General features: G+C 40.0%; 1 protein-coding gene across 2 annotated transcripts in view; it reads left to right on the top strand.

Annotated features, from left to right (window-relative positions):
* LOC121327826 (mediator of RNA polymerase II transcription subunit 14-like) overlaps nt 1-26,839 on the top strand; it is a 36,299-nt gene that overhangs the window by 5,052 nt on the left and 4,408 nt on the right. Inside the window, exons 4-27 of one of the 2 annotated variants that reach the window (XM_041272051.1) lie at nt 251-424; nt 2,105-2,234; nt 2,423-2,551; nt 6,041-6,148; nt 7,500-7,632; nt 8,110-8,260; nt 8,696-8,807; nt 9,433-9,558; nt 9,805-9,883; nt 10,516-10,675; nt 11,543-11,737; nt 12,552-12,686; nt 14,017-14,093; nt 14,548-14,708; nt 15,228-15,374; nt 15,572-15,663; nt 18,838-18,990; nt 19,284-19,553; nt 19,699-19,827; nt 19,926-20,013; nt 20,392-20,523; nt 22,647-22,829; nt 23,230-23,468; nt 25,490-25,669. In XM_041272051.1, coding sequence (XP_041127985.1) covers nt 251-424; nt 2,105-2,234; nt 2,423-2,551; nt 6,041-6,148; nt 7,500-7,632; nt 8,110-8,260; nt 8,696-8,807; nt 9,433-9,558; nt 9,805-9,883; nt 10,516-10,675; nt 11,543-11,737; nt 12,552-12,686; nt 14,017-14,093; nt 14,548-14,708; nt 15,228-15,374; nt 15,572-15,663; nt 18,838-18,990; nt 19,284-19,553; nt 19,699-19,827; nt 19,926-20,013; nt 20,392-20,523; nt 22,647-22,829; nt 23,230-23,468; nt 25,490-25,669 — 3,483 coding nt within the window. The remainder of the gene's footprint in view (nt 1-250; nt 425-2,104; nt 2,235-2,422; nt 2,552-6,040; nt 6,149-7,499; nt 7,633-8,109; nt 8,261-8,695; nt 8,808-9,432; nt 9,559-9,804; nt 9,884-10,515; nt 10,676-11,542; nt 11,738-12,551; nt 12,687-14,016; nt 14,094-14,547; nt 14,709-15,227; nt 15,375-15,571; nt 15,664-18,837; nt 18,991-19,283; nt 19,554-19,698; nt 19,828-19,925; nt 20,014-20,391; nt 20,524-22,646; nt 22,830-23,229; nt 23,469-25,489; nt 25,670-26,839) is intronic. The other variant, XM_041272052.1, reaches the window with a different exon arrangement.

Raw genomic sequence — 26,839 nt, forward strand, 5'->3', positions numbered from 1 at the left:
TATACAAATAATGGGGCATTGACTTCCTTGTTGAAGATTTAAGTATGGGTCCTTCATGAACAGCAGGAAACATTAATTGATCCATTCATTGTTCCATTGCACATCCAGTACTAAACTATTCATTAGTAATATGTAGTTAAATCAGTTGAACAGTACAGCCAATTTTAACTTGGCGTCATTTCCATCTGACTCAGACTGTCTATAGATGAGAACCGCACTCTAAACCCTCTCTCTCTTGTCCTTTGCACAGATGATCTCAAGTTTTCTCGACCAGCAGGCCTTTCTCTTTGTGGACACTGCAGACCGACTGGCCTCGCTGGCGAGGGACGCCCTAGTTCATGCTCGTTTGCCCAGTTTTGCCATCCCCTTTGCTATCGATGTGTTGACCACAGGATCCTACCTACGCCTACCCACCTGTATCAGGGTGAGTTGCTACTTTACATGTCATCCTTCTTAACCCCTTTATAACTGGAATGACACCAGTGCGACCCCCTGCATTTTGAACTGTGTGATGTCAATACACACAGGTTCTTTGAGAAACCGCAAAATGTTCATTAGGTATTGGTCCATCATGATACCGAGTGTGGTAATAGGAGAGTACTTAAGCACAACATAAGTTTCATCTTTAAACAAAAAATTTATAATCACTTGATGTTACAAATCATACAAACCAGCCCATTGGAACGTAAGTATCTTGATACATACAGTATTGTATCGTGACCTGCATATCATAATCCATATTATGTAATGCTTTATGTATCGTTACACCCTATTGATTTTAGTTAGCCAGACTCTGTTTACCACACATCTTGAAGTACTTCAACTAAAGTAACATTATGTAAGTCAATATTAGTGCTAACTAGGTATTCATTTCAGATTTCCACACACTGTGATTCGACATAACAGACCCTCTGTTGTAATTACTGAGACAGTGCGGCTTTGAGATTCGACAGAGATGGTTTCTTTCTTTGTCTTAAAGCTGTTCAGTCACTGTAGTGCTGTTGAAGCCCTACAGAGAAGGCAAAACTCTCAGAATCATAACTTGTCATTGTGGCAGGTTTTCTTATAAATTAATGAAACTTATTTATGAATTCTCTGTAGTTCTGTTAGTTTGGCGTGCAGAATAATTGATTGATGCTTAATACAGTCATGTACTTTCTTCATTGTGCTGTTTTAAATTAAAATATAATTCAGTAACTCTCGTATAAATGTTGGAATGGACTTTTTCACATTATGGTTATTATTTAATCAGAGTCCTGCTAGGAAGTTCATGTAGTGTATCAGATGAAAGAACTGCTTGTTCAGGATTCTCAGCAGACACCCCCGGCTACAATGTTACTAATAGGGAATTTATTGTTCAAGTTCATGTGAACATAATCTAATTATAATCTCTGCCAATTTTCAGACTGGTTTGTGTTTTGTGTGTGTACATTTTCTTATATTATTTTTTTTCAAAACTAAGGGGTTGATTTGATTAGCCTATATCCTGCTGACATAAAACACAGCTATATTTTGTAGTGTTTTACTGTACTGGTGAATCACCATAGATAACCCCTACAAATAAACTCCCTGCAGGAGCATTCCCTGCTACTCTAAAATTCTGTTAAGTCCCGCTGTGGCCCAGTGGGAATAGACTTCAAAATAAAAGTATATTTTTGATTTTTCATGACCCAATTTGTTTAGCTTTCCTCAGTGACGTTGTGTTTTTAAATACAGGTAACGCAAGAGTTTCAGTTTACAAAATGGTCTAAGCAACGAGATTAAAGGTTTTTACAAATGTTTGGCCAGGCGAGATTTTTTAATATTTAATTTCATCTTCTTACTAGTGAGTGCTATTCAGCTTTCTCCTGTTGATTTGCTAGATGGATATAGGAGACTTTACACAGGAGATTTTAAAGAAATGTGAATATTTAATAGACAATGTAAACTAGTAGTCTTTACACTATTTGTATTTGTCATTTTTTTTTTTCCACGATACTATAAACCTTTGAAACTCAAGCTTTCAATGCATCAGTTTCTTACCTGTATTTGTGCTTTAGAGCGAGATCAGTATAACAAGGTCTGGAGATACAGCTAAACTGTCTCTTGTGTTCTGTGCCAACAGGATAAAATCATCCCTCCTGACCCAATCACCAAGGTAGAGAAGCAGTCCACCCTTCACCAGCTCAATCAAATCCTCCGACACCGGCTCGTCACCACAGATCTCCCACCACAGCTGGCGAACCTCACAGTTGGTAAGAACAAACTCTTAACCTGCATTTCAGCTTTGACCTGGGGAGACGAAAAGGGTTAGCTTAATGCTGGGCGGGTTTTCACTGCAAACACGAGTTGCCTCTTAAGACTAAAGGCCTACACCTTTCTCTGACTCTGTTAATTCACTTGGTTTAGATCACCTACTCGTGTTTCTCTTTCTGTTCTGAAGCGAATGGCCGTGTGAAGTTCCGGGTGGAGGGGGAGTTTGAAGCCACGCTCACGGTGATGGGGGATGATCCAGATATCCCTTGGCGTCTACTCAAACTGGAAGTCCTGGTGGAAGACAATGAGACGGGAGGTATACATTACATTTTTTTAATTTTGTTTTGCTGTTCATAGAAAGTTTGAATCCTCCCGAAACTCATCAGATCTTTTGTAACCTGTTGCTACAACCTGCCTGATAATCATACTTTTAGTCTCCATGAACAATATCTCATTGAGAGTTGAACACAATGGCGGTAAAATACAGTGTAAGGCCTATCCAGCGCTTTCAGTCGCTCTGCTGCCCTGACAAAGACTACATATTGGCAAAAAAAGTTACATTCCATGAAAGGCTCTTTCAACTTGCAGAGCTTTAAGTTGGCAAAAAAAGGCAAAGTGGCCTTTTAGTTTCGAGTTCCTGGGTGTAAAAGAGGAAGCTGGCTCGGTTGTGGAATTGGAGGATGCCCACCGAACCGTCAGATTATTAGCTCTACTCTTCCCTCCACGGAGAGCATAAAAACAAAATATTAAATATGGCAAACAGTGGTGAGTCTTTGGGATGTGGTTACATTCAAAACACTTGATTTATTATGTTGTGGTCAGACCTGCTATTACACTGTACTATATTTATCCTGCTTTTAGTATGGTCAATTCAGCACCAAAGCAGCTGTGGAATGATAATTATCGTGCGCATGAAGGAAGTGCAGTGAGCTCAAGTATTTCCAAGCCAGCCTTTGATAGTTTCCCTTTACAAATATTCATGTGGCACAAACAGGTTGCTCTATGTGTTGCAACAAGTTAGCAGAATTTTTCCATTTCTGCAAAAGGCAGTTAGTGAGTCTTACAGCCTTTCTGCCATCTACTAGTCATTACTTTATACTCGCTGTATTAACATCGCGGATGAAATATGTTGCTAACTAAGCTTGTGCAACTGTCTTGAGACAGGGGTTTTACCAACACACTGGAGAATTGCAAACGTAATACGGAGCCACAAAAATGGAGACAAAACCAAACTGGTAACTACAGACTAAGAAGCCTGACTTCTGTTATATGGAAACTATAAGATCCAAAGTGGAAAATTACCTATATGATAACAGTACCCTGGGAGATGTCAGCATGGTTTTAGGAAAGGGAGATCATGTCTGACTAACCTGCTTGAATTTTCTGAGGATACAACTTCGACAATGGATAATTGCAAAGCATGTGACATGGTTTATTTAGATTTCCGGAAAGTTTTTGACAAAGACCTGCATAAAAGATTAATTCTCAAACTGAACGCAGTAGTGATTGAAGGGACTGTATTCACATGGATTAGGGAGTGGTTAACGTAGAAAGTACTGATTAGAAGAGAAACTTCATAATGGAGCGAGATAATCAGTGGAAAAACACAGTGATCAGTTTTAGTTCCTCTGCGCTTCCTAATCTGCATTAATGATTTAGATTCTGATATAGTAAGCAAACTTGTTTAATTTGCAGACGACACAAAAATAGGAGGAGTGGCAAACACTGTTGCAGGAGCAAAGGTCATTCAAAATGATCTAGACAAGATTCAGAACTGGGCAGAAATGTGTAAGGTACTGCACACAGACAATAAAAATGTCCATTATAAATATGATATGGGAGACACTTAAATTGAAGAAGGAATTGAAGATTCATAGTTTATGTTGACTTAGAAATGTCTAGACTGTGTGTAGAAGCTATAAAAAAAGGCCAACAAAATGCTCGGATAGTGGAAAGTATTGAATTTAAATAAAGGTAAGTAATGTTAAAACTTTACAATGCATTAGTAAGACATCATATAGAATAGTGTATTCAGTTCTGGTCACCTTGCTACAAAAAGGATATTGCTGCTCTAGAAAGAGGGCAAAGAAGAGTGACCAGAATTATTCCTGGTTTAAAAGGTATGTCATATGCAGACAGGCTAAAAGAATTGAATCTATTCAATCTTGATCAAAGAAGACTATGCAGCGATCTGATTGAAGCATTCAGAATTCTAAAAGGTATTGACAATGTTGACCCAGGGTACTTTTTCGACCTGAAAAAAGAAACAAGGACCAGGGGTCACAAATGGAGATTAAACAAAGGGGCATTCAGAACAGAAAATAGGAGGCACTTTTTTACACAGAGAATTGTGAGGGTCTGGAATCAACTCCCCAGTAATGTTGTTGAAGCTGACACCCTGGGATCCTTCAAGAAGCTGCTTGATGAGATTCTGGGATCAATAAGCTAATAACAACCAAACGAGCTAGATGGGCCAAATAGCCTCTTGTCATTTTGTAAACGTTCTTATGTACTGTACAGAAAACTGACAAACTGTTTGCAAATGGATACAGACATTATTTAAACACAGTTAAATAGGCATGCAAACAAAATCTGTCAGAGCTGTTGTTTTTACTATCAGGTGGAAGCCTGTTATTGATCCCTGGTTGAATGCAGAAGACCCCATCACCAGTGTACGAAAGTTAATACCTTAACACACCACAAAAACAGGGAAATAACTGTAGTATTTTTTAAAGAAGAAAGTGAACTCTCAGTACTTGTCCCCCTCCCGACGAACATGAAACAAGACAGTTCTACAAAGTGAATAGCTTCACAGGATTAAATACATAAAGAAATAAAAAGAAATACCTTCCATTTAATTGTCAAAATTACTCAAATTACAATTTAGCATGAAATAGGTCCTCAAAATCAGGAAGAGCACTGTCACGCTGGAACATCACAAGCCGGATGTCAGCAAGTGTTCATCAAGGCAGAGGGAAAGGATGTTTAGCAGCACAGACATGTAGGACGCTGCATTAACTGGAAAATAAACACAAATATGGCCCAATAACTGTGGTGTTGTGGGTGCTACAGCACACCATGACACCGGGATCGGACTGTGTACGTTCCGTAGACACGTGACGTTCCCATCAGCCCTGTTCTGGTGGCCCATACCCCTCTTCAGGCGAAGATGATGTTATCTGCCACAATGGCCGTCTGTTTTATCACCCATTCACAGAAATGCTTTTAGCACGTGGTATCTGCTACTGATAACGCCAGGAGATACATTTGTATGGATGAAACTTACTACGATGATAGAATCCTGTTTGTCTGGCTAGTGCCAGCCACCAGTGCAGTTTTTCTTTTTGACCATCTCAGGCTCACAACTGCGGTTCCCAGAACAATAGTTACAACTTCATCAGTGCTGGCACAGTTGAATGCTTGTGATCTGCTATGCTTCCTGTCAGAAGGAATCTGATTACCGTTGATCTTGCAATTCTGTCAGCAAAATTTGCTCGATTCGCTCTATGTGTAGGTTTTTACATTTTTACTACATGTCCTTCTGCTGTGAGTACTGAGGAGCTACAGGCATCCAGCCTCTTTATACCTACACAACCCTCTCTCTCTCTCTCTCTCTCTCTCTCTCTCTCTCTCTCTCTCTCTCTCTCTCTCTCTCTCTCTCGGCTCCGACAGTGTTGCAGGAATTATGAGTCACCCCTGTAAATAACCTGCTTTCTAGGAACATCCATATTTAGCCTTTCTTTTTAATTTTTTTTCTTTACTTTTTGATATTTTGCTGATGCATGTATCCATTTCTCCCTTCCAGATGGCCGTGCTTTGGTCCACAGCATGCAGATCAATTTCATCCATGAGCTAGTCCAGTCCCGACTGTTTGCTGACGAGAAACCCCTGCAGGACATGTATAACTGTCTGCGTATCCTTTTCTGCAACTGCCTCTTCACTCCATCACTGCGTGTTATCAGTGTAATATATATTAACTGTTTTAGCAGAGCACCTCAGTGGAGATGGAATGCAGTACCATGAATACACTTCATATGTTTATTTGGGACATGCATTACCTAACACTCTTCTGAGCAGTAGAAAGTGTTATTATCAGTCCTTTTTTATATGAACATACAAATACAAAAAAATCGAGTTGCAGCTAGTACATTGTCCCATTGGCACCCTGCTAAGATGAAAATAATGCTATTTAATTTGCAGTATTTTTTTGCTGTAGTTCTAACCTATTTTTCTTTTTGCCTCACTAGTGCAATATACAATTCAGGGGGTGTAATATGCGCAGTGCTCACTGCTTTGAATAGTTATCAGAATGAGTACAGTGTTAGCATTTCCAAGCATAGCAGAGCACACTGTACTTGACTGGTGCTAAATATCAAACAGGAGAACCAGGAGACAAAATTCTAGGAACAGATTTGTATTGATCTGACTTTATTTTATTCAGGCGTTGTAACAATGTTGATGTGCTTTTTTTTTTTTTTTTTTTTTTTTTTTTCTTTTTTTTTTTTTTTTTTAAGGTATGTGCAGACAAGAAAAAATGTCTTATTTTCTGCTGGTATTTCTTGTACATTTTTAAATTGCATCTTGTTTTGTTTTTTAAAGAACGGTATTTACAAAACAACATTGTAAAGAACAGACTATGAGTTCCTTAGCTGAAATATAATAAAGCGGTGAAATCGACAAAAATAATAAAAAAAATAAAAAAACCTGACTAAGGAAGAGATAGGAGAGTGATGGGACAGTCTGTTACCTTCCCAACATAATGATGAGTCTGTCCTACAGGAGTGCCTCAGATCAAGTAGTGACAGAGTGGCAGGAATGTGCAGACATTGAGAAAGACTTGTGGTGGAAATGTTGGTATTGAGTTTCTTTTTAGTATTTCTATATAATGGTTGGGCAATCTGTTATTTGTTTAATTCAGTGATTTTTCAAGCTGGCGGTTGGGTTGCTGTTAGATAAAGAATCCTACAGTACGTATCTTTCTTTCTTTAAGTTCATGTTTATACAAAACACTTTGAATTCAGGTTTTTCTGTCATTTACTAGCAAATGTATTTTTTTTATTTTTTTTTAAAATGGAGTCCCAACCAGAAAGTTTGAGAACCATGTGATTAATTGAACTGATTATATTTTCATCTGGTGCATAAAGCTGTTAATGATTTCATCTTGCTTGTAAAGCCATGATGAGAGAGCCCCCCCCACTGCTGCAGTGTGGCAGGACGTTGCACTGTTATCTCAGTGAATGATTCCTTGACCAGCGCTCCCTCAGATTCGTTTTGCCTGTCGCTCCAGCTAGAGGTGCTACACTCCCAGACACAGATGCTGATCCGCGAGCGCTGGGGAGATCTGGTCCAGGTGGAGCGATACTTGCCAGCAAAGTGCCTCACCCTCTCTGTGTGGAAGTAAGCTAATATGTGATTATCATTTTCTGTTAGCATGGAAAAAGAATATATTGCTTGTTTATTGGGGAGGTGATCTAAATCTACTGCTGGCAATGTGTATGTTTCAGTGTCTGTGGCGTATAGAGCTTCTGTCGGACTGCCACCTGTTAGTACTTCATCAAGCAGGTAGCAACTTGTAATATATAGGAAATCTAAACAGATGTCTGAATTCACCTACATAGTTACTTAAAATTGAAGTAATAAAAATACATTTGGCAAGGCAAGTGGGGAAAATATATTTTCGTCCAACTTTTTATCAAGTTATATTACCTAGATTGTTGTATAGCTCAAGCTGGTTTAAAGTGATAGATGATATTTACAACTGAAAAGAGCAAAAATAGCATTGCCATTTGGTAAGGTCTCTCTACCAGATAGGTAATTGTTGTGTTGTAATCCAGTACTGTGTTTATACTGTAAAGTTTGAAACTGTCTCTTTAGCCAACAAGTCCTGGGCAGGAAAACCGGCACGGCCTCCGTCCACAAGGTCAACATTAAGACTGACGAGGCGGACGGATCGAAGCCTTTGCAGGTATCCCACGAGCCCCCGCTGCCGGCCTGTGATTCCAAGCTAATGGAGCGTGCCATGAAGGTAAAGAAAACTCCAAAACAGTCCCTCCTTTTATTTAATTCCATAAGTGCTTTTGAATGCAAATTTGGATCTAGACAATGAGGGATTCTTTATTTTTTGTGTTTAGTCTTTTTTTTCAAAATGCTGCAGAACAGTTTTTGTGACAGATCAGTGCAGTGGTTACTGTAGCATAGGAACCTGCTATGTTCAGTTCGCATCGCAGTTGACTCTGCAAGTCTCAAATCTGTGGCATGCTGGGGCACTGCCTGTTTTTAAAAAGTACAGCAAAATAGTATGTGCATTACACTGCTGCTGTATAAGGGCCCTTTACCACTCCAGTTTAGTATTTCATTTTTGAAATAACGAGTGGAACACACTATTTGAAAATGATATTCAGCCAGTCATTAATGGTATGTGATTCTATATGTTAAAACAATGTGTTGTTTATCCTCACAGATTGAACATTTATCAGTGGAGAAGTTGCTGATTGACAGTGTCCATGCCCGGTCTCATCAGAAGCTACAGGAACTCAAAGCCATTCTTAAAAGCTACAACGCTAGCGATAGCTGTGAGTTTTTCACTTTAAAATACTGTTTATGTGATGAAGGTAGTGCTCTGCAGTGGCTGTATGAACACCTCCATCATTATTCCATGTATTTAGTGTCTCTGAGTAGAGCATCATTTCTTTGGGAGAAACGTTTATCTAAGGCTATCTCCTTTATTTATTTATTTTTTTACGGTTGTCACAGCAAGGGGACATTTCACATGTCTTGTTGTTTTTGCATTTATGTTTTTATGTTGTTTGATAATTCACTGATGGTGTAAATAGAATGCTACAATTTAGCATTTACTGTGTTTCATGTTTGTATGTCAATATTTAGGAATATTTGTTATATAATAACTCTAGAGAAAATGATCAAATAAGAATGTTACAATGCTATTTTTTTCTGTATGCTTTTTATTTCATGATTTTGTTTTAATCATTAAATATGTTGAAATATCTATGTTTTTGATGGCCAAATGCCATAAAATAAGCAATTTTACACTAGTTTTACTTTCCTGAAGGATGCAGAAATATTTAGATAAAAATCTGTGGTCAGTTGCATAGAACACGTTAAATATTAGAATATAAATAATAGAATATGTTAAATATTATCTTAGTTTTTCCCTTAAGGGTGGCTTTTTTGTTTCAGCATTCATAGAAACTGCTCTTCCCACTCTGGTCATTCCAATCCTGGAACCTTGTGGCCGTTCCGAGTGCCTTCATATATTTGTCGACTTGCATTCTGGAATGTTCCAGCCAATGCTCTATGGGATTGGTAAGCAGCAGAAATCATGAGACTGAAGTTTTATAGGAGGCTTATTGTTGAGTAATGAAGTCATAATTGTGATGTTACCTGTTAACATTCACACGCTATGTTTTGCATCAGAAGTACTCTATTGCTTCCTTGTAGATTTGAACCCCACAATGCTCCACGGTTTTCTAAATAGTAGCAACAGGTTTTTACTTGAAGAGCAACTTCTAATTGGCTGAATATGAGTGACCTCATTTTGCCCCACCCCAGATCAGTCGACCTTGGACGACATTGAAAAGTCTATCAACGATGACATGAAGCGCATTATTTCTTGGCTTCAACAACTGAAGTAAGTTGTATGGTTTATCTATTCCAGGTCATGAAATATCCACAGAATCATAGTCAAGTGCTGCACTTTGGTTTGGTCTGGTAGTAGCAGGGAATGGAGATTGTAAAATGTTATGTTTTAATCACTGTAAAAACTACAGTATAGTACAGAGGAGTCCAACCTTTTCTTGGAAAAAAGAGCTGTCAAATTCGTAGACATACATAAAAAACCTGTAACCTCAAAGTCTTGTTTCTGAAAACTACAAATGTGTGCAAGCTTAGAAAATGATGATGGGGGGTGAAGGTTTAACCAGACTATACTATACTTCACTATATTTGTGTTTACTAAACTTGTTGCATTAAAAACGTCAATTTTGTTGTTTTATTTTGTACTGTACTTCTACTGAATACTCCCAGTTGCCTTTGCAGTGTTGCAGACTCATTTACAGCCTGCAGTGGCATACTTCACCTCAAAGTCAGAAGAGCCAAACTGGGGCTCGGTGAGCCATCCATGGTCAGTCCTGGCATATCGAATGAGTTTAAAGAAATTAATTAAACCTAGTCACTGGTTTGTTTAGCTTTGTTTAGATAAATACGGGAAAGTTGGCCGAGTGTATTTCCCTGCGTTGAGCTCTTGTCTGTGTGTGTTTGCAGGTTCTGGCTGGGCGAGCAGCGCTGTAGACAGTCTGTGAAGCACCTCCCCACAGTGTGCACTGACACTCTACACCTCTCCAATGCATCCTCACACCCAGCAGGGAACCTCTCCAAACACAAGCTCTTCATTAAACTCACCCGCCTCCCTCAGTATTATATTGTAAGTGTTCTTGTTTCCTACCATACTGACTAAGAATGGGACTGAAAGTACCCTCCGGGAACTTTCAAATGAAAATGCTGTTTCTGAGGGAGATTAACTGTATGACATTTGTCCCCTTTTAAGTAAGGCAATAAACAGCTGTACCACTATATTTTACGAATAGCACATTAACTCTAGTGTCCTTAACTTAGCACATTAACTCTAGTGTCCTTAACTAAATACATCTAAAATTGATATACTGTATTCCTTTGAACTGATGCAAAAAAGATTTCAAGCAGAAGCTTTTACAATTTCAGCATTTCATTATTAGGCTCAGTTCTAAAAAACAGTAGCAGCTTGGACAGATCATAAATGCTGATCAGTATTTTTCGATTTACCAAGCAATACCACTGTTCACAAAAAGGGAGAAAAACAGGTGTGAGTAATTACAACTGATAATGAGAAGCTGTAATGCTCTGTGTGACAGCAGAGGGATGCAAACTGCCTCCATACGTAGTTTTCCTGAATGCATAATGCAGGTTGTATCTTTGTAAATGTATCTTTGTTTGATCTTGTATTTTTTCCTTAAATTGATGGTGGTAAATTTGGCCTGCGTCTTAGATTCAAGAGTGTCTTAAATTTGAAGAAATACAGTACATACATTTAAGTAAGTCCGTGTAGATTACTGGTCTGCTGTTTTAAGTGGTGTTCTCTTTCCTTGTCTTTTACACAGATCCCATCTTTTAAATCCAATATATAGGTTAAACAAACTCAACTCTGGGTCCAGGCCACTAAAACGCCTTGTATAACCGGTTGTCCATCATTGCCTACCTGTTAGTTTTGTCTGGTTGTCGATATCTGCTAAGCGAGTGCTCTCTTGTGTTGAAGGTGTTGGAGATGTTTCACGTGGCCGGCTGCCCCACTGAGCTGGAGTATAAGTACTACTTCCTGTCGGTCAGCCTGCTGGACGGGGAGGAGGGGCCCCCCAGTGCTCTGCTGCTGCAGCAGTTCAAGCCCAACCTGGAGGAGCTGGTGCTGAGCACTAAGGCAGCGTGCGGGACCAAGACTGGGGCCAAGAGGAAGGTAAAGGGCTACACGACTCTGAAATTAAAGGGCATTGCTCCCAAAGCTCAAGATAATGCTCCCTTAGTCATGTCCTGACAACATTTTTATTTCATTGTCTAAATTGACAGTGCTCTGAAATGTGTCGCTTCCACTCTGTGGTTGGCGATCTCATAATAAACATCACACAAACTGAATTGTATCTCCCGGTCTGTTTGTGCAGTAAAAACAAGGTGTCAATATCAGCAAAACTGTTCCTTTCTGTATTGGATAACATATTTATTCTACCCAGAGTTTACAGAGTTAAATTGAACCTTTTGGACTTTTTCTGTGGCATTCATGAAACTAATACTTGAACACTGGAACTCCCTTTCTGTTTTACGGCATGGAAATATTTGATATGGAGCTCTTATTACAAGGGAACTGTTACTTTTCTTTTTTTCTGAAATGTCTCATCCTCCTCAATCTCTGCATGGATTTTAAATGATGTTGGGATTTTCATTTCTAATCCTGCTTGTATTCAGAACCAGGCAAGTCTCAATGGGCTGAACTGCTTGTAAATGTTTTTTATAATTGCACCACAACAAATAGTAGCTGTCCTGTAGAAAATAAAACCTAGTGTATTTGTAAGTGAAAATCCCCACACCTATTTAGATGACTGAGGGTATATCGTACAGTACTAAAGATGCAGTGCTATAAATGTGCAAATGGAGACAGGAACTGAAACCTTGCAAAAATATGTGAAATCATTTATTTATTGTCTTTTGCATTCAGAATAATGTGATGGGCTATTCTAATTTGGTTGACTCCGTACTGTTTCTGTTTTCAATCCTAGCTGTCTGGTGACCAGGGTGCAATTGAACCCAAAAAGCCGAAACGAGCTGGGGAGATGTGCGCGTTCAACAAGGTCCTGGCGCATCTTGTAGCAATGTGTGACACCAACATGCCCTTTATAGGACTGCGCTGTGAGGTAAGGGCTTATTCGAAAGGAAGTCCACCAATCTTCATAACCAAATCGGCATTTCCCTTTACTCGCTGTGGGGGTGGGGAGGGTGCTGCCTTCTGAAGTACCATCAGTTTTTTAAACTTTTTTTTTTAATGTATAAATTAAGTAAATCTTAGTAAACTCAGTGCTATACACGTCTGTTCTCTTCTGCCGTTTTTTACTTTTTAAAATAAAATATTAAGGGGGCGCACCCCGTGATCAAGCTGTTCATATGCATCTCCAAAGCTGTATTTTGACACAGTGCCAGGTGTTGATCGCTAAGTTGAGCACGATATTTCCATTATGTATGTCAATGTAATGGAAATGTTCAGAACGCCGCTGGTAACTGTAGTGAATGTGGAAATGTTTACAGAGGGACTTTTATGCAAAGGAGCTAAACCTCATGGTGCGTCATTTGAGTAGTCATGACTGTGCACTTGCAGCATAACAATTCCAGAGCTGTGAGCTCTTTGTCATGAGGAAGAAGCCAAGAATTTGAAACCGCCATAATAGCCGGTCTGGGCATCAGTATCCCAGTCTGCAACTATTGAGTAAAGATCGCTTAATGTGTTGCTAATCTTCACTGTGTAAGTGTGTTAAAATACACAGATATACAGGAAGGTTTCCACCAAGTGCTATAATGCAGGATTATGGCTTACCCTTGACAGCTGTTCCAGCAAGATAGTTTATTGTTAGTTGTAACAGACCAGAAGCAGCTGGTGTTGACTTGAAACCACCAGATCAGATACATCCAGGTGCTTCCTCTGAAGGAAGTTTGAGTCTTGGTCTAAATGTTTTGTTTTGTATTGTTTTGGCTCCCTGTTTAACCCTTTCAGTCCTGAATTATTTTTGTCAAGCTGAAGGCGGCAAAATTAAGGAAGCGCGTTACTGAGCATACATGAGACCAGAACAAAAAGATATTTATACGCTACCTCAGACTGGAGCCAAGGTGTCCTGTGAGGTTCCAGCATGATAACATGCGGCGCTAAGATAAGGCAGGATGCCCCGCCAGGACTGAAAGGGTTAATTGGCTTTTGTTTTGACTTTCTGTTCATACTTGGTTTTATCTTTTGTCACTGTATCTAATAGTGTTCCTGTTAGTGTTGCCCTTATTCTCAGGCCCCTTCAAAATGTAAGCTGTGCTCTTTTCCTTGTATTGGCTGGTGTAAGCCCGAAATTGCATTTGAAGTTAAAGTTTTATAAAGTATTTCGGAGTCCCCAAGGTGCATGTTCTTCCCTAGCAGTGTTCACAAAGATCTCTTGGTGTGCCACAGGGATGTGGTGGTCTTAATTTCCCTTTGTCTTTTCATTCCAGCTCTCCAACATGGACATTCCACACCAGGGAGTTCAGGTGGAAGGTGATGGCTGTAGCCATGCAATCCGCATTCTGAAGTAAGTGCTGTAACCTTTCTTCTTCTAACAGAATGTCCTCGTGGGATTACAGATGATTAAACTACCTCCCTGCTAAAAGCAGCAAGGTGGTAAATATTTTGCTATTAAAGAATACAGTTCTCTAAGTCCTGTTTTGAATCAAACCTGTATTTTAAGCTAGAATATGGCTAATTTGTGTTTTTTCATTTTTTATATTATATTGGGGTGGATAAGGTTAAATGTGCCCAAAAACAACATTGTTAAAAACAAACAAAAAAGCAAAATAAAAACCACTTTGTTTACTCTCTGTATGGTATGGATTGAGATCTATATATGCTAGTGAAGCATGCAGTGTTTGTTTTTTTTTTTTTTTTCCCCTGCATTTGGAATATTCATAACACTGTGTGCATCACCAAACCTTTGTAAACTAATGTTCTTAATGTTGCCTCTCTACTGTTGCTTGTGTCTTTGGCAGAATTCCATCCGGTAAGGGCATCAGTGAGGAAACGCAGAGGGTTCTGAACCGCTCCCTGTTGGACTGTACCTGCCGACTGCAGGGCAGGAACAATCGCACCTGGCTGGCTGAGCTGGTCTTCGCCAACTGTCCGCTCACCAGTACCTCCACAAAGGAGCAAGGTGAGGCTTCCCGTGGGCTTTCACATTTAGCCATTTGCTTATCTGGGAAGATAAAACCTCTCAAATGTCTAATTTACAAGTGACCTGCTTCAAGTTTTTGTTGTCCCCACTCCCAATTTATAACACTAGCACAAATAATAGAAAATTCAATCAAAGTGAAGATACACAATCTCCAGTACATTGTAATTGGGTCTGGAACTGTTTCAGTGTACACTGTCAAAAGTACTAAATCACTCGATGCGTTTTGTATGTATGTATTTTTTTTAATTTTTTTTTTTAAATAATAAAGGGATTCAATCTAGGAAGCATACAACAATGTTATACCCAGGTTCTATGGCTCTGGTATAGGATCAGAAGTATCTGAAATATAGACTTTCATGTTACATTTTATACTAGACTGAGACAGCAAGAACTTGTTTCACTTTGTCCTCAAATGAACTTTACCAACCTTGGTTGGATTTAAAGTGGCACAAAGCCACACATCTCCTCCAAACTACATGAACTTCCTTCTCTCCCCAGCTGCAACACGGCAAGTTTACCTGACCTATGAGAGCCCCCTCTCAGAGCCAGTGGGCGGCCGCAAGGTGGTCGAGATGTTCCTCAATGACTGGAACAGCATCGCCCAGCTCTATGAGTGTGTCTTGGAGTTTGCGCGATCTCTACCAGGTAAGGAAAGTGAAATGGTTGCTGACAAGAGCAATTGTTTCAAATGCAGTATAAACCATTTTATTAGGGACCAGGTTGTCGTTGGTGAGCAAGATACCACATATAAAGGAGTTTTACTTTGGGTGGGAAATTAAATCGGTGGTAAGAGCGTGCTTTAAATTGTAACTTACTTTTTTTTTTTTTTTTGTTTCTCTCAGACATGCCCTCCTATCTAAACCTTTTCTCAGAAATACGACTCTACAACTACCGCAAGCTTGTCCTGTGTTATGGAAACACCAAAGGAAGCTCAGTAAGTGCAAATGGGGCCTTGCTATCGAACCCTTACTTTGACACAAAGTATCCCACTGGCTGGAGTAGTGAACTAGGTGCTGAGGTATTTATACAGCTTTGGTTGTCATTTGAAGGCTTCCCATGTGTGCTTTTTGTGTTGTAGTGTCTTCTTATTGTATACAGGTGTGAACATTCTTTGTCAAAGCAAAAGTGTCGCAAATTGAATTATTCATGGCAGTAAACATTCATACAGCCAGTTGACTGGGATTTGAACCCAGGGTCTTAAAGTTGTCTGTCTTCAGCTCTTACTAACTTGCCTCCTTGATTTGTAAAAAACTGCATATGTGAGTCTGTAAATCACTGGTGCCAACATATTTGGAGAAGCTTTTACTTTCCCATTCAAACAGTTTATTCTGATGGTATATGTCAAAATAATCCCAAGGTTTTAAATAATATCTGAGCCAGTAGTCAGATGATCGAAACCTCTTCAATATGAAATGTGTGCACTCTTGTCAGAATGAATCATTCATTCAAAGTTTTTGGTAGAGTAAATCAGGTGCTCTGTTTACCTGATATATTTGTGAGATAAGAACATGTAGAAATGTCTGAAAAATCAGTTTCGTGTTGGTGCATGTTTACTGCATTCTTCCATAGGCTATCATTTTGGCAGGCCTTGTTGACAGTCCAGTTGTATTTTGAACTGTTTTAAAATCTACATACCAGTATAACTCATTATTATACATCAATCTGTGACTACTTTAAGTATTAGGAAGTAATTCTACAAACTCTGTTATAACTCAGGAAGTGCACGACCTAGATACTCAAAGCTATTTATTACTCCAACTTGTCTTTAGCGCAGTTTTTATCTGAAAGGAAAAAAACAAGAAGAAACAACTAAGAGTAAATAGCAGGGTTCTGAAACAGTGTTATACGTACCTGCATGTTGCTACAGCTGTATAAGTAATGTACCTTTCCGCACTGCCAACCATGGACTGGAGTCACCAGGGGGTGGCGTACAATTGGCCGAGCACCGTCCTGGGGAGGGAGGGCTTAGGTCGGCCAGGGTGTCCTCGGCTCACCACGCACCAGTGACCCCTGGAGACTGGCCGGATGCCTACGGGCTTGCCTGTAAGCTGGCCAGAGTTGCCTTGTCCTCTGACGCTGTAGCTCTGGGTTGGCAGAGTGGGGAAAAAAAGCGGTCGGCTAACGGCACGCACTTCGGAGGACAGCGTATGTTCATCTTTATCGCTCCTGAGTCAGCGCAGGGGTGGTAGCGGTGAGCTGAGCCTAAAAATACAACTGAACATTTCAAACTGGGAGAAAAATGGGTAAAAACAATTGCCGACCTACTAAATTAAAAATAATAATAATGTACCTGTCATTATTTTCTTTTCACTGTTAACATCCTGACAACTTTTTACACTTTTAAAGTGTGTTTCAAAGCTTTTTTTCAAATGTCTGCTCTAATGCACTGGGGTTTTAGATCTGTCCTCAAATCACTGTAGAAAGAACAGGTGTAAAAAGTTGTCAGGATGTTAACAATGAAAAGAAAAATTACAGGTACATTATTTAAAAAGTTGTAACAACACATTGTGGGGACATGTAATGCTATATTTGGAAATCCTGCTATTTACTCTTTGTGTGCTCACAAGTTATTAAGTTAAAAGTCTTAGTAGTTTATATATGTTTTGGAAACTTTATTAGATACATTTTGTGCTAGCTGAAAAAAATGGGCTAATGATGATTTGGAGTAAATCTCAGTGAGAATTTAGTCTGTGGTGACTTTGTGTCTTGGTTGTACAATGAATATTTTACAGCAAACAGTTCAATCATTTTAAATAAGGCTGCATAAGGCAACAGGAGCTTTACAATTTTTTTTAACTACACAGCTACCCCTTTTAACATGATGATTCCTACCATAGGCCAGAACTGCCAGGAATTGAAAGATTGTGGCTCGTAGCAATTAAATTCAGAACAAGGGCTTCTCTTTGCATTTTGTCAAAAGCAAAATTGAAACAGTAGGGGACTGTTTCATTACAGCAACAGCAGCACATGCCATAAAATAGAGATGTGTTCCATGGATCAGTGAAGAGCTCCTGTGGCACCAGCTGAAGTTAGCAAGCACATTATACTTTATCTTAATGACTGATTATAATATAACTCAGTCTCGTCATTAGCCTGTATGCTGACATTTGTTATTAGGTTTCACTTTCTACATTAGTAAATTGAACTGTGTAACCTTACCTTAGAGCAAAGCATACCGCAAACACTGATGTGCAGTACTCTAAAACTAGGCTATTTATAACAGTTTTTAAGATAATTATGTTTTCAGTAGAGTTTTTTTTTTTCTTCTGATGCCTAGTTGCACTGTTCTAGAGAGCTATGCAGTCTCAGTGGTCTCTGTTGTAGTATTGAGAATAGACCTAAGAAGCTTTAAAGTGTATTGTAGAAGAGAGTGAGATGGGAAGAGTTCACTGTATTTCAATGTTAAATGCACTGTTTACTTGGGAGTTCATAGTTTCAACTGACTCTAACCACATGACGCTCTTTTCCCATGCTGCTGGCTAGTGTTGGGTCCTAGCACCGTTTGCGTGTGCAGTTTCAATTGGTGTATATTACCAACCCTTTCAGTTGTCATAATGAATGATATATTGATTTTAGATTGTTATTTCTTGCCATTGTCTCTTGTCAGGACCCCCCGCACACGGGAATATCCCCTAGAAAGTGTCCTGAGGGCATCAGATGATTCTTAATGGTCAGTTTAGGTATTGGGTTTAAGGTTAAGTTTTAGGGCAGGGGTTGCTTCAGGTTAGGGTTGGGGTTGGGTTTAGGACAAGGTGGCTTGATTTCGTAGAGTTGCCGAGCTCTGGAAGTGAAAGGTTGGAGTAAATGACAAAACGGCAAATGCCTTAGAATCATCAGATGCCTTCAGGTCACTTTTCTAGTGGATATTCCGTTATGCTTCGTCAGGATTAGAAATGAGACGTATGTCTCAAGGGTTCTGTCCTGGTTAAATAAATATAATTGCATTTTTAAATATGTGTTATTTTTATTTGTTTTGCAGAATAATTAATTACTAATGCCAATTGTCCTGTGCCCTTTTAAAAATATTAATGATGGCTTTGTGTATTCATTGAACTCCAGCAGTTTGGCCCTCCTCCCCCCTCCTTTAAATTTCTGTCATTGTTTCCAGATCACCATTCAGTGGAATTCGGCAACGCACAAGTTTCACATTTCCCTGGGAACAGTCGGGCCCAACTCAGGGTGCAGTAACTGCCACAACATCATCCTTCACCAGCTGCAGGAGATGTTTAACAAGACTCCCAACGTGGTTCAGCTACTGCAGGTGACCGCAAACTGCAGAACTGCTCAGTGCAAGCAAACCAATTTTTTTTTTTTTAACCAATATATTGGCTGATAGATGTGCTGAGGTTCATAATCTAGATAAGTAATATTAAATTGAAAATTGCAAGGTTCAAGTTTGATTCACATGCAGTCTGACGGTCTACAATGAGGTTGCAATGGCCTTATACAACACCCTGTAAATCTCTCATACTGCTGTGTCACACAAATATTTCGTTTTTATAAAGATGGCTAAACTCATTTTTTTTAAATTTTGGTTCTGCTCCATTCTGGCAGGTGCTGTTTGACACCCAGGCCCCGCTCAATGCTATCAACAAGCTGCCTACTGTGCCCATGCTTGGCCTGACCCAGAGGACGAACACAGCCTACCAGTGCTTCTCCATCCTGCCCCAGTCGCCCACGCACATCCGGCTGGCCTTCCGCAACATGTACTGCATCGACATCTACTGCCGCAGCCGGGGAGTGGTGGCCATCCGCGACGGGGCCTACAGCCTCTTCGACAACACCAAGATCGTAGAGGGCTTCTATCCAGCCCCGGGTTTAAAGGTGAGCAGAGCTGACATGCAGAACCTATCTCCAGCTCTTTGATATAACTTGGTTATATAGCTTCCAGAGCCTTTTTGTTTCAGTGCAGTGGTTGTATAAAAGGCAACCTAACGGGATTCTTTTCTCTGCCTCGGTGTCCCTGTAGACCTTCCTGAACATGTTTGTGGACAGTAACCAGGACGTGCGAAGACGGTCTGTCAATGAGGATGACAATCCCCCCTCCCCTGTAGGAGTGGATGCCATGGAATCGATGATGTCCCAGCTTCAGCCTCTGGTATGCCAAGGTTGAACCAGTACAGTGGATGCAATAGGGTGTACAAGTAATTATTAAGTGAGTGTGATAATGAGCGCTAATGTTGTTTCAATGTGCAGCAATTTGGTAAGCAGCCCGGAGGAACAGGAGCCTATCCCCTAACGTCGCCCCCGACGTCCTACCACACTGGCGTGGCACCCTCTCCAGGTATCACAGTAACATTCAGCTACTATTTTTCAGTATCAGTTTTAGTTACTTTTTTTTTTATTGTCAAAGAAAAAGTAATAAAGCTGCAGTATGTGTGGCTCTTCCATTAGTGTAGTGATACAGTCCTCATTTCAAGCCTTGGCAACTCCAAGGAAGGCAATCAAAAAACTTCCTTCACTACTTCTGTCCAATAATAGCAGCCAGCGAATGGGAAGCGCTTCTCCTTGTTGACTTGGGTTGCAACAAAACCCAAAGGTGAACAGTTCTGCGTCCCGTTTCCAATCCTCTGTCTGTCACCGGCCAGCCCCCGCAGTTATGTTTTTTTAATTGACTTTTTAGAGTAAAGAGTATGATGAGTCAATAATTGATTGTGTGCAGGGAACATCCACGCAGTGAACTCCCCTAGTGGTGCTCTGCGGGCCCCTTCTCCCGCTTCGTTTGGCCCCACCCCGTCACCCTCGTCTCTGGGGATTTCCATGGGGCAGGCTTCCAACTTTGCCAGTCCGCATGGTAAGTGCATGTGCCGATGTGGCCTTAAGAAAAACAAATTGTACAGTGTGTGAGTATAGAAATATTTCACAAGAAGAATACCTCTGATTCTGAGGTGCAATGTGGTGTCTACTCCTGTGTAAATCAACAGATGTGTGGGCATGTACACTTGAAAGTTGACTGCTGATTTAGGGCCTCATGCACTAAACCGCGTTAAATTACCTGAAATACCGCGGTAGGAGAAACCCATGCGCGCAAAAAGGAAGGCGTGTCTGCTCTATTCCCCTTTATTTTAGTATATGGGCACTCCAAAGGACAGGGAGTCCGGCTATCACTTTGTCAAAATGACCGCGACCAAGGAGGCAGCAGCTACAACTTCAGCGGGTCTCCGTAGGATGAGGGGAGGTGGCCCGGTGTTATGCTGATTTCTGTATCTCCATAGAATTCTGTATCCCCTTAGATTAAAATTAAAATGTGTTTTAAAAGAAAAATGCAGTTTTATAGGTTGCTTTTAATCAAGGTTTTCATGTGGGATTTCAAGGAGGCTGAGCATACTGTGGAAAATCAGTAGTGTTAAATGTGCTGTTTTATTTTGCTACAAAATTTGTTTGGTCTTGTTTTCAATATTTGCTGCAAACTGCAGCAGAACTCAATGGCAGCGCCCGAGAACACAGCAGGACTCGGGCACAGGAATATCGGGCATCCACGTCCAGCTTTGAAAAACTGCATCTGCACAGGCATGGAATCATGCAGGGATACAGAATTCTGTGTAACACCGGGAATGTCTTCCTTTGAGACGGTCAAAGTGGAGAAGCAGAAAATAATTAACTGAAAACAAATATGTATTTGTTCACCTTTATCCCCCTCTGGTTTATTTTGAAGGTACTCTGGTACTGAAATGTTGGCGCAGTATAAATGTTTCTTTTAAAGGGATTGCAAGTGTGCAGTTTATTTATTTTTTTTCATTTAAGAAACTTTAACCTTTCAGCTGCTTATTCTGTGATTTCGACATGCTGCGCAGGCCAGTCACAATGTGTGCAGTACTCGCTGTTGTCTTTTCCATGACAAAAATTCTAATGTTTTCAGGGTCGAAATAATTCAGTGTAATTTGTGTGTTAAAAGAGCACAAGTGTCTCTAGGCTGTTTTGGCAATACAACGTCATAATGGAAAAATGTTACACAGCATCTTGCATTGAGAAATACACGTTTGGAATCAATAAAGGAAATGATTATATTATACAGTTCACGTGCAGTCATCTTTTGGTAAGTTGCATTTTCAGAATCATATAGTTATGTACAGTATTACAACACCATATGTTAAAATATTGTGATTTAGACAGACTCTGTCTGGTTTCAATAAGCGGTAAACTTAACACACGCTGAGACACTTTGGAAAGTTAGCACCTTTAGGTAAATATGGTTTTTATATGAAGTCCCTTCCTCACTGTATTCGGGGTGAGAATTTGAATACATTTCCATGGATTACCATTATTAGTTCTATGTAAATGACGCAGTATCTTTTCCCATGCATTTCATTTCGCATGCAGAGTCATTTGCTGCTAGTTAGTGATTTGTAGCAGGTGTACAAAGCACACAGTAACAGGCTTACTGCGTGGTAAACTGGTTGCCACTGTTTAGTGCACGAGGCCCTTAGTATTTTATATTCATTGTTCTTAATTGTGCTCACTGTATAATCGCTGTTACAGGCACAGGTCAGTGCCCTGCTTTCCTTCTGTTTGTGATTAACTTCCCAATACTGATAGAAAAATTGAAAATAAGACCATGTCCATGTTTAACTCTCTTGGCACTGGAGTGGATGCTTGTGTAAGATAATGCCGCTCAAAACTGCAGATCGCTATAGCAGTATTGGAAAGATACCTCTTCTCCGCAGATTATACCAATACGTAGATTTCTATACATTTAAAATTGTCATTAGTAATCATTGGGTAGTCTTTCTGTGAAGTTACTTGGAGGTATTTTGTGTGGTTTCTCGTGATCTAATAATTTTTCTACAGTTAATGTAAATGTTCATTGTGCTCAGTAAGTTCATGGACATGTTTGTTGTGCTCAGTAAGTTCATACATTTTGATGTTCGTATTACTCCATGTCGGTGTATCTCACCCGCTTTGTTTTTTTCATTGCAGGGGCCCTGGACCCCAGCTCCCCATACACCATGATGTCTCCAAGCCAGCGAGCAGGGAACTGGCCGGGCTCGCCCCAGGTGCCTGGTCCCTCGCCTGCTGCTCGCATGACTGGAATGTCTCCAGGAAACCCGACCCTGCATTCTCCCATCCCTGACGTCTCGCACTCCCCGCGGGCTGGAACCAGTAGGTGTCAAGTAGCCGAGGGAATACCCTCTGAAATTAGGGACAGTGATTTTTATATACAACATACTTCACTTAAAGTTTCTTTTAAATGTCATTTCAACTGAATTTTTACGTTTCCCTTATATTGAGTTAGTATCATGTGACAATCATTTCAACTCTAGGTATATATTGAGAGTAGGTGGGGGCCAACAAAGTTCAAAGGTCGTATTGTCACAAGATTGGAATGGAAAAGCCAGTTAAAGACAGTCTAGAGAAAATTGGAGCAACGTTAAACCACTAAACACAATTGCTAACATCATAAGAAAGTAAGATACATGTAGAAATCAGTCTACTAAAATGACATTTGTAGTTACTTACTCTTCTATGTTATAATGAGTAATTGTTGGCTTTTTTGTTTTAGACTCCCAGACAATGCCAACGAACATGCCTCCACCACGCAAACTACCTCAGCGCTCCTGGGCGGCCTCCATCCCCACCATCCTGAACCACAATGCCTTGCATGTGCTGCTGCTGCCCTCACCCACGCCCTGCCTGGTTCCCGGGCTGGCGGGCAGCTACCTGTGCTCCCCCCTCGAGCGCTTCCTGGGCTCCGTCATCATGAGGCGCCACCTGCAGAGGATCATTCAGCAGGAGCCCAATGTAAGCTGCATGATTTCCAAGACCATGGCACTTAGTAAAGACTTGTTTGAGTGCTAGCTGGTTGTTTTTATTGATCACAGTCTTACCCAGATCTTGGAGTAAGTAGCTGTGTTCTGAAAACTATAGCGTTATAAATCCCCACGTGTTGCTACAACTGTTTAAATAACATACTGTGGTAAGAATGACATCACTGGCCAGGCTAATAGTAACCAGGAAGAGACCCTGAGGCAGGGAATGCAGGTTTGTAAGTGCTGCTGTGCATGTTTAATTATAAACAAACAAAAATAATACACACAAACTCTAAACAAGACACATTTAACAAAACAAAAGGTTCGAAACACTAAATCTCAATTGCCACCCCGTGAACACCTATTTTATACACCTGTGGCCTTAATTTAATTCTTTATTCACTTGGCGGCTCCAGCCACATTCCCACGAGTTTTTGCAGCTTTCACCCAGTTTAAAAAAAAAAAAAAAAAAAAAAAAAGTAAAAAACAAGTGCTCTGTCTTTTCTGTTCCGTACCACACTGTGGATCGTTATTGCAGTGCTGCCTGTTTGACAGTGTGGTTGATAATCATTACACTGTCGGTGCACTAGAGCGACATTTTGAAAATAGCTTTGAAACAGACTTTAAGTTTAAAAAGTTGTCAGGATGTTAATAATGAAAAAAAATGACAGGTACGTTATTTAAACAGTTGTAGCAACACGTCTTGAGGACATGTAACGCTCTACCGTTCAGAACCCGACTGCTTGCTCTTTAATACTGCCAGTTAAAAGCTAGGGAAAGACATATATACAAATGATGCTAACTCAGTATTGGACAGAACCCAGAGCCCCTCTGAATGATTGCAAACACCATTATAAGCATGTGAAAACAAACTGGAAATGAACATTTCAATCGAATTGGTCCTTGATTTTCCAATGTTTTCTAGTATTGGCATGGGTGTGTTCCACATGGAAACATATCAGTATTGATTGTAGATTACATGTGTTTGATATTATTTGTTGTATTTTATCATGATGGCATCTATTAAATTGATCTAAACAGATCCGCCACTATTTTAGATCAGTTGAATTGACACTAATGAATTCAAAATGGCTGCAGAATGTCAATTCATTCACTGTGTAAGTTTCCTAGTGGGAGGGAGAAACTGATTTATTTGGTTATTTCACAAAACTATGGTGAAGTCGGAACAAAAAAAAATCTACACATATAAACACATGTCTTGGGTGATATTCAGTCTCCTAGTAACTATACCAAAAAGCAAAATGTAAAGGAAGTTGGTTTCCTTTGCAATCTCTCACTTCCGCCCCGCCTCGCTCGTCAGTTTGTCAGCTCATCAGGTGTCATAATGCACTAATTTATTTGCCATTCTTCGCACTGTGTTCATTTCTCATTAGTCAAAAGCTAGAAATAAAATGGAACGCTGCAGTAAGATTTGAATGCGTGCAGCCCAGGCTATCTGGAATAAACAGACCTGTACTGTCCTGCCTTGAGAAGGATATCCTCAATTGATTTTGTAACATGAAGCATTTTCCAGCAAGGTCATTGAGTGCTAAATTAGAAAGGCATTGATACTTTTACAGATCTTGACCTCCAGTATTAACAGGCAATGCTAATGAGGTTTTAAGCCTTGGCTGTGTGAGTATTTCCTCCTCCAATTTTTTTTACATTTTTTTTTTGTAATTTTGTATTGTCATTTTTAGAGGGGAATAACCAATCCACCAATAGGTTTGTCTACCAATTCAGTGGCATAGTGTTTGGAAATTTGAATCTGAAACAATTTTAGAAGTAAATATATAGTACATTTTTGTTACAACATTTAGTGTCCTATTAGTTGTCAATTTACAATGATCAAAATAGTTTTAAATGTGAAGTGAGTGTTGAAAATATATTGGTAAGGTGTGCCCCATTTTTGCAGCAGAACATTTTTTTTTTTGCATTGGGGTTCAATAAGACACGTATTGTTTGTTGTGTTAGATATGCAATATTTTAGCTTTGTGCTTTCCTTCCTTCCAGCTGCAGATTGTGAACTCTAATGAACCCGGAGTGATCATGTTCAAGACTGAAGTGTTGAAGTGCAGAGTCGCTCTGAACCCCAAGAACTATGAGACGCTGCAGCTGAAGGTGACCCCAGAAAACACGGGCCCCTGGTCCCAGGAGGAGCTGCAGGTCCTGGAGAAGTTCTTCGAAATGAGGGTAAGGGCTTTTTTATTTATTCACATTTGTTTCCTATAGTAATCTGTGTAATTTGAGATTGTGATGAGTGCTACAGTACTATAGTTAAAAAAAAAAAAAAAAATTACAGGAAATATTAGAAATCATGCAATCCAGTTTTCTTCTCCGTTCTGTAATGGAAAAATACAAAACAAACACGCTGGCAAAAAACAGCATTTTAAATTCATGGTTCATTCCTCCATTAATACTGACCGAGGCCCTCACTATATGACGTAGCTGTGGATCAAGTGACGGTGTATTTAGCAGTTATTGAGTGCAGAAGTCTGACAAGCCAAAAATTCAAGGAACTATTTATCATCTTTAGAAAACAGAACCAGTGGCAGTCAAGGAGTTTGCCAAAATTGCAGGGAAAAGGCGATATTGAGTATCCAAAATTTACCAGTTTGAAGTAACCAAACCCTCTAACTATATTTAATATTAAACATTGCTAGGTACAGCTACCATGTGGTACATGCCTATCAAATGTCTGTTAATTAAAAATGTATGTAGTGGTATTTATCACAGCTACTGGAACAAAAATGGGACAAGTGGATCCCTCGAAGCAGTTTATTCACCATCCTTTGAGACCATACATTCAAAATCCTGTATTATTCAATCGTATTGCAATATCAAATTAAACCAATAAAAATAAAAAGATTGTTATAAATTGATTATTTATTAGAAGACATTGGAGAATGGAGGTAGTGTTGCCTAATGGTTAGCTCTTGAGAGGGAGTGTTTTAAATTGACATTTATAGCAGGTTCGAGTCCAGGCTACGTCACAGTCGACCGTGACTGGGAGTTCCTAGGGGGTGGCGCACAATTGGCCACGCGTTGTCCGGGTAGGGAGTGCTTAGGTCGGCAGGGGAATCCACGATCGCGCATCAGCGACCCCTGTGGCCGATAGGGTGCCCATGGTTCTGCAGTGGAGCCTCCAGATCTGTGTTGGCCTCCGGCACTATAGGTCTGGTGGCCTCGCTGTGGATCTGCAGTGCGAAAAATGACAGATTGGCAGGAGCACGTTTCGGAGGATGCATGTTCCAGCCTCTGTTCCCTAAGTTGACGGGGGGGTTGTGATTGGTGGGCTGAGGATACAAATAATAATTGGGCACACTAAATTGGGGAGAGACCCAGGGTAAATTAAAAAAAAAA

The sequence above is a fragment of the Polyodon spathula genome, chromosome 15 (genome assembly GCF_017654505.1).
Source record: "Polyodon spathula isolate WHYD16114869_AA chromosome 15, ASM1765450v1, whole genome shotgun sequence".
In the NCBI taxonomy this organism is placed as follows: domain Eukaryota; kingdom Metazoa; phylum Chordata; class Actinopteri; order Acipenseriformes; family Polyodontidae; genus Polyodon; species Polyodon spathula.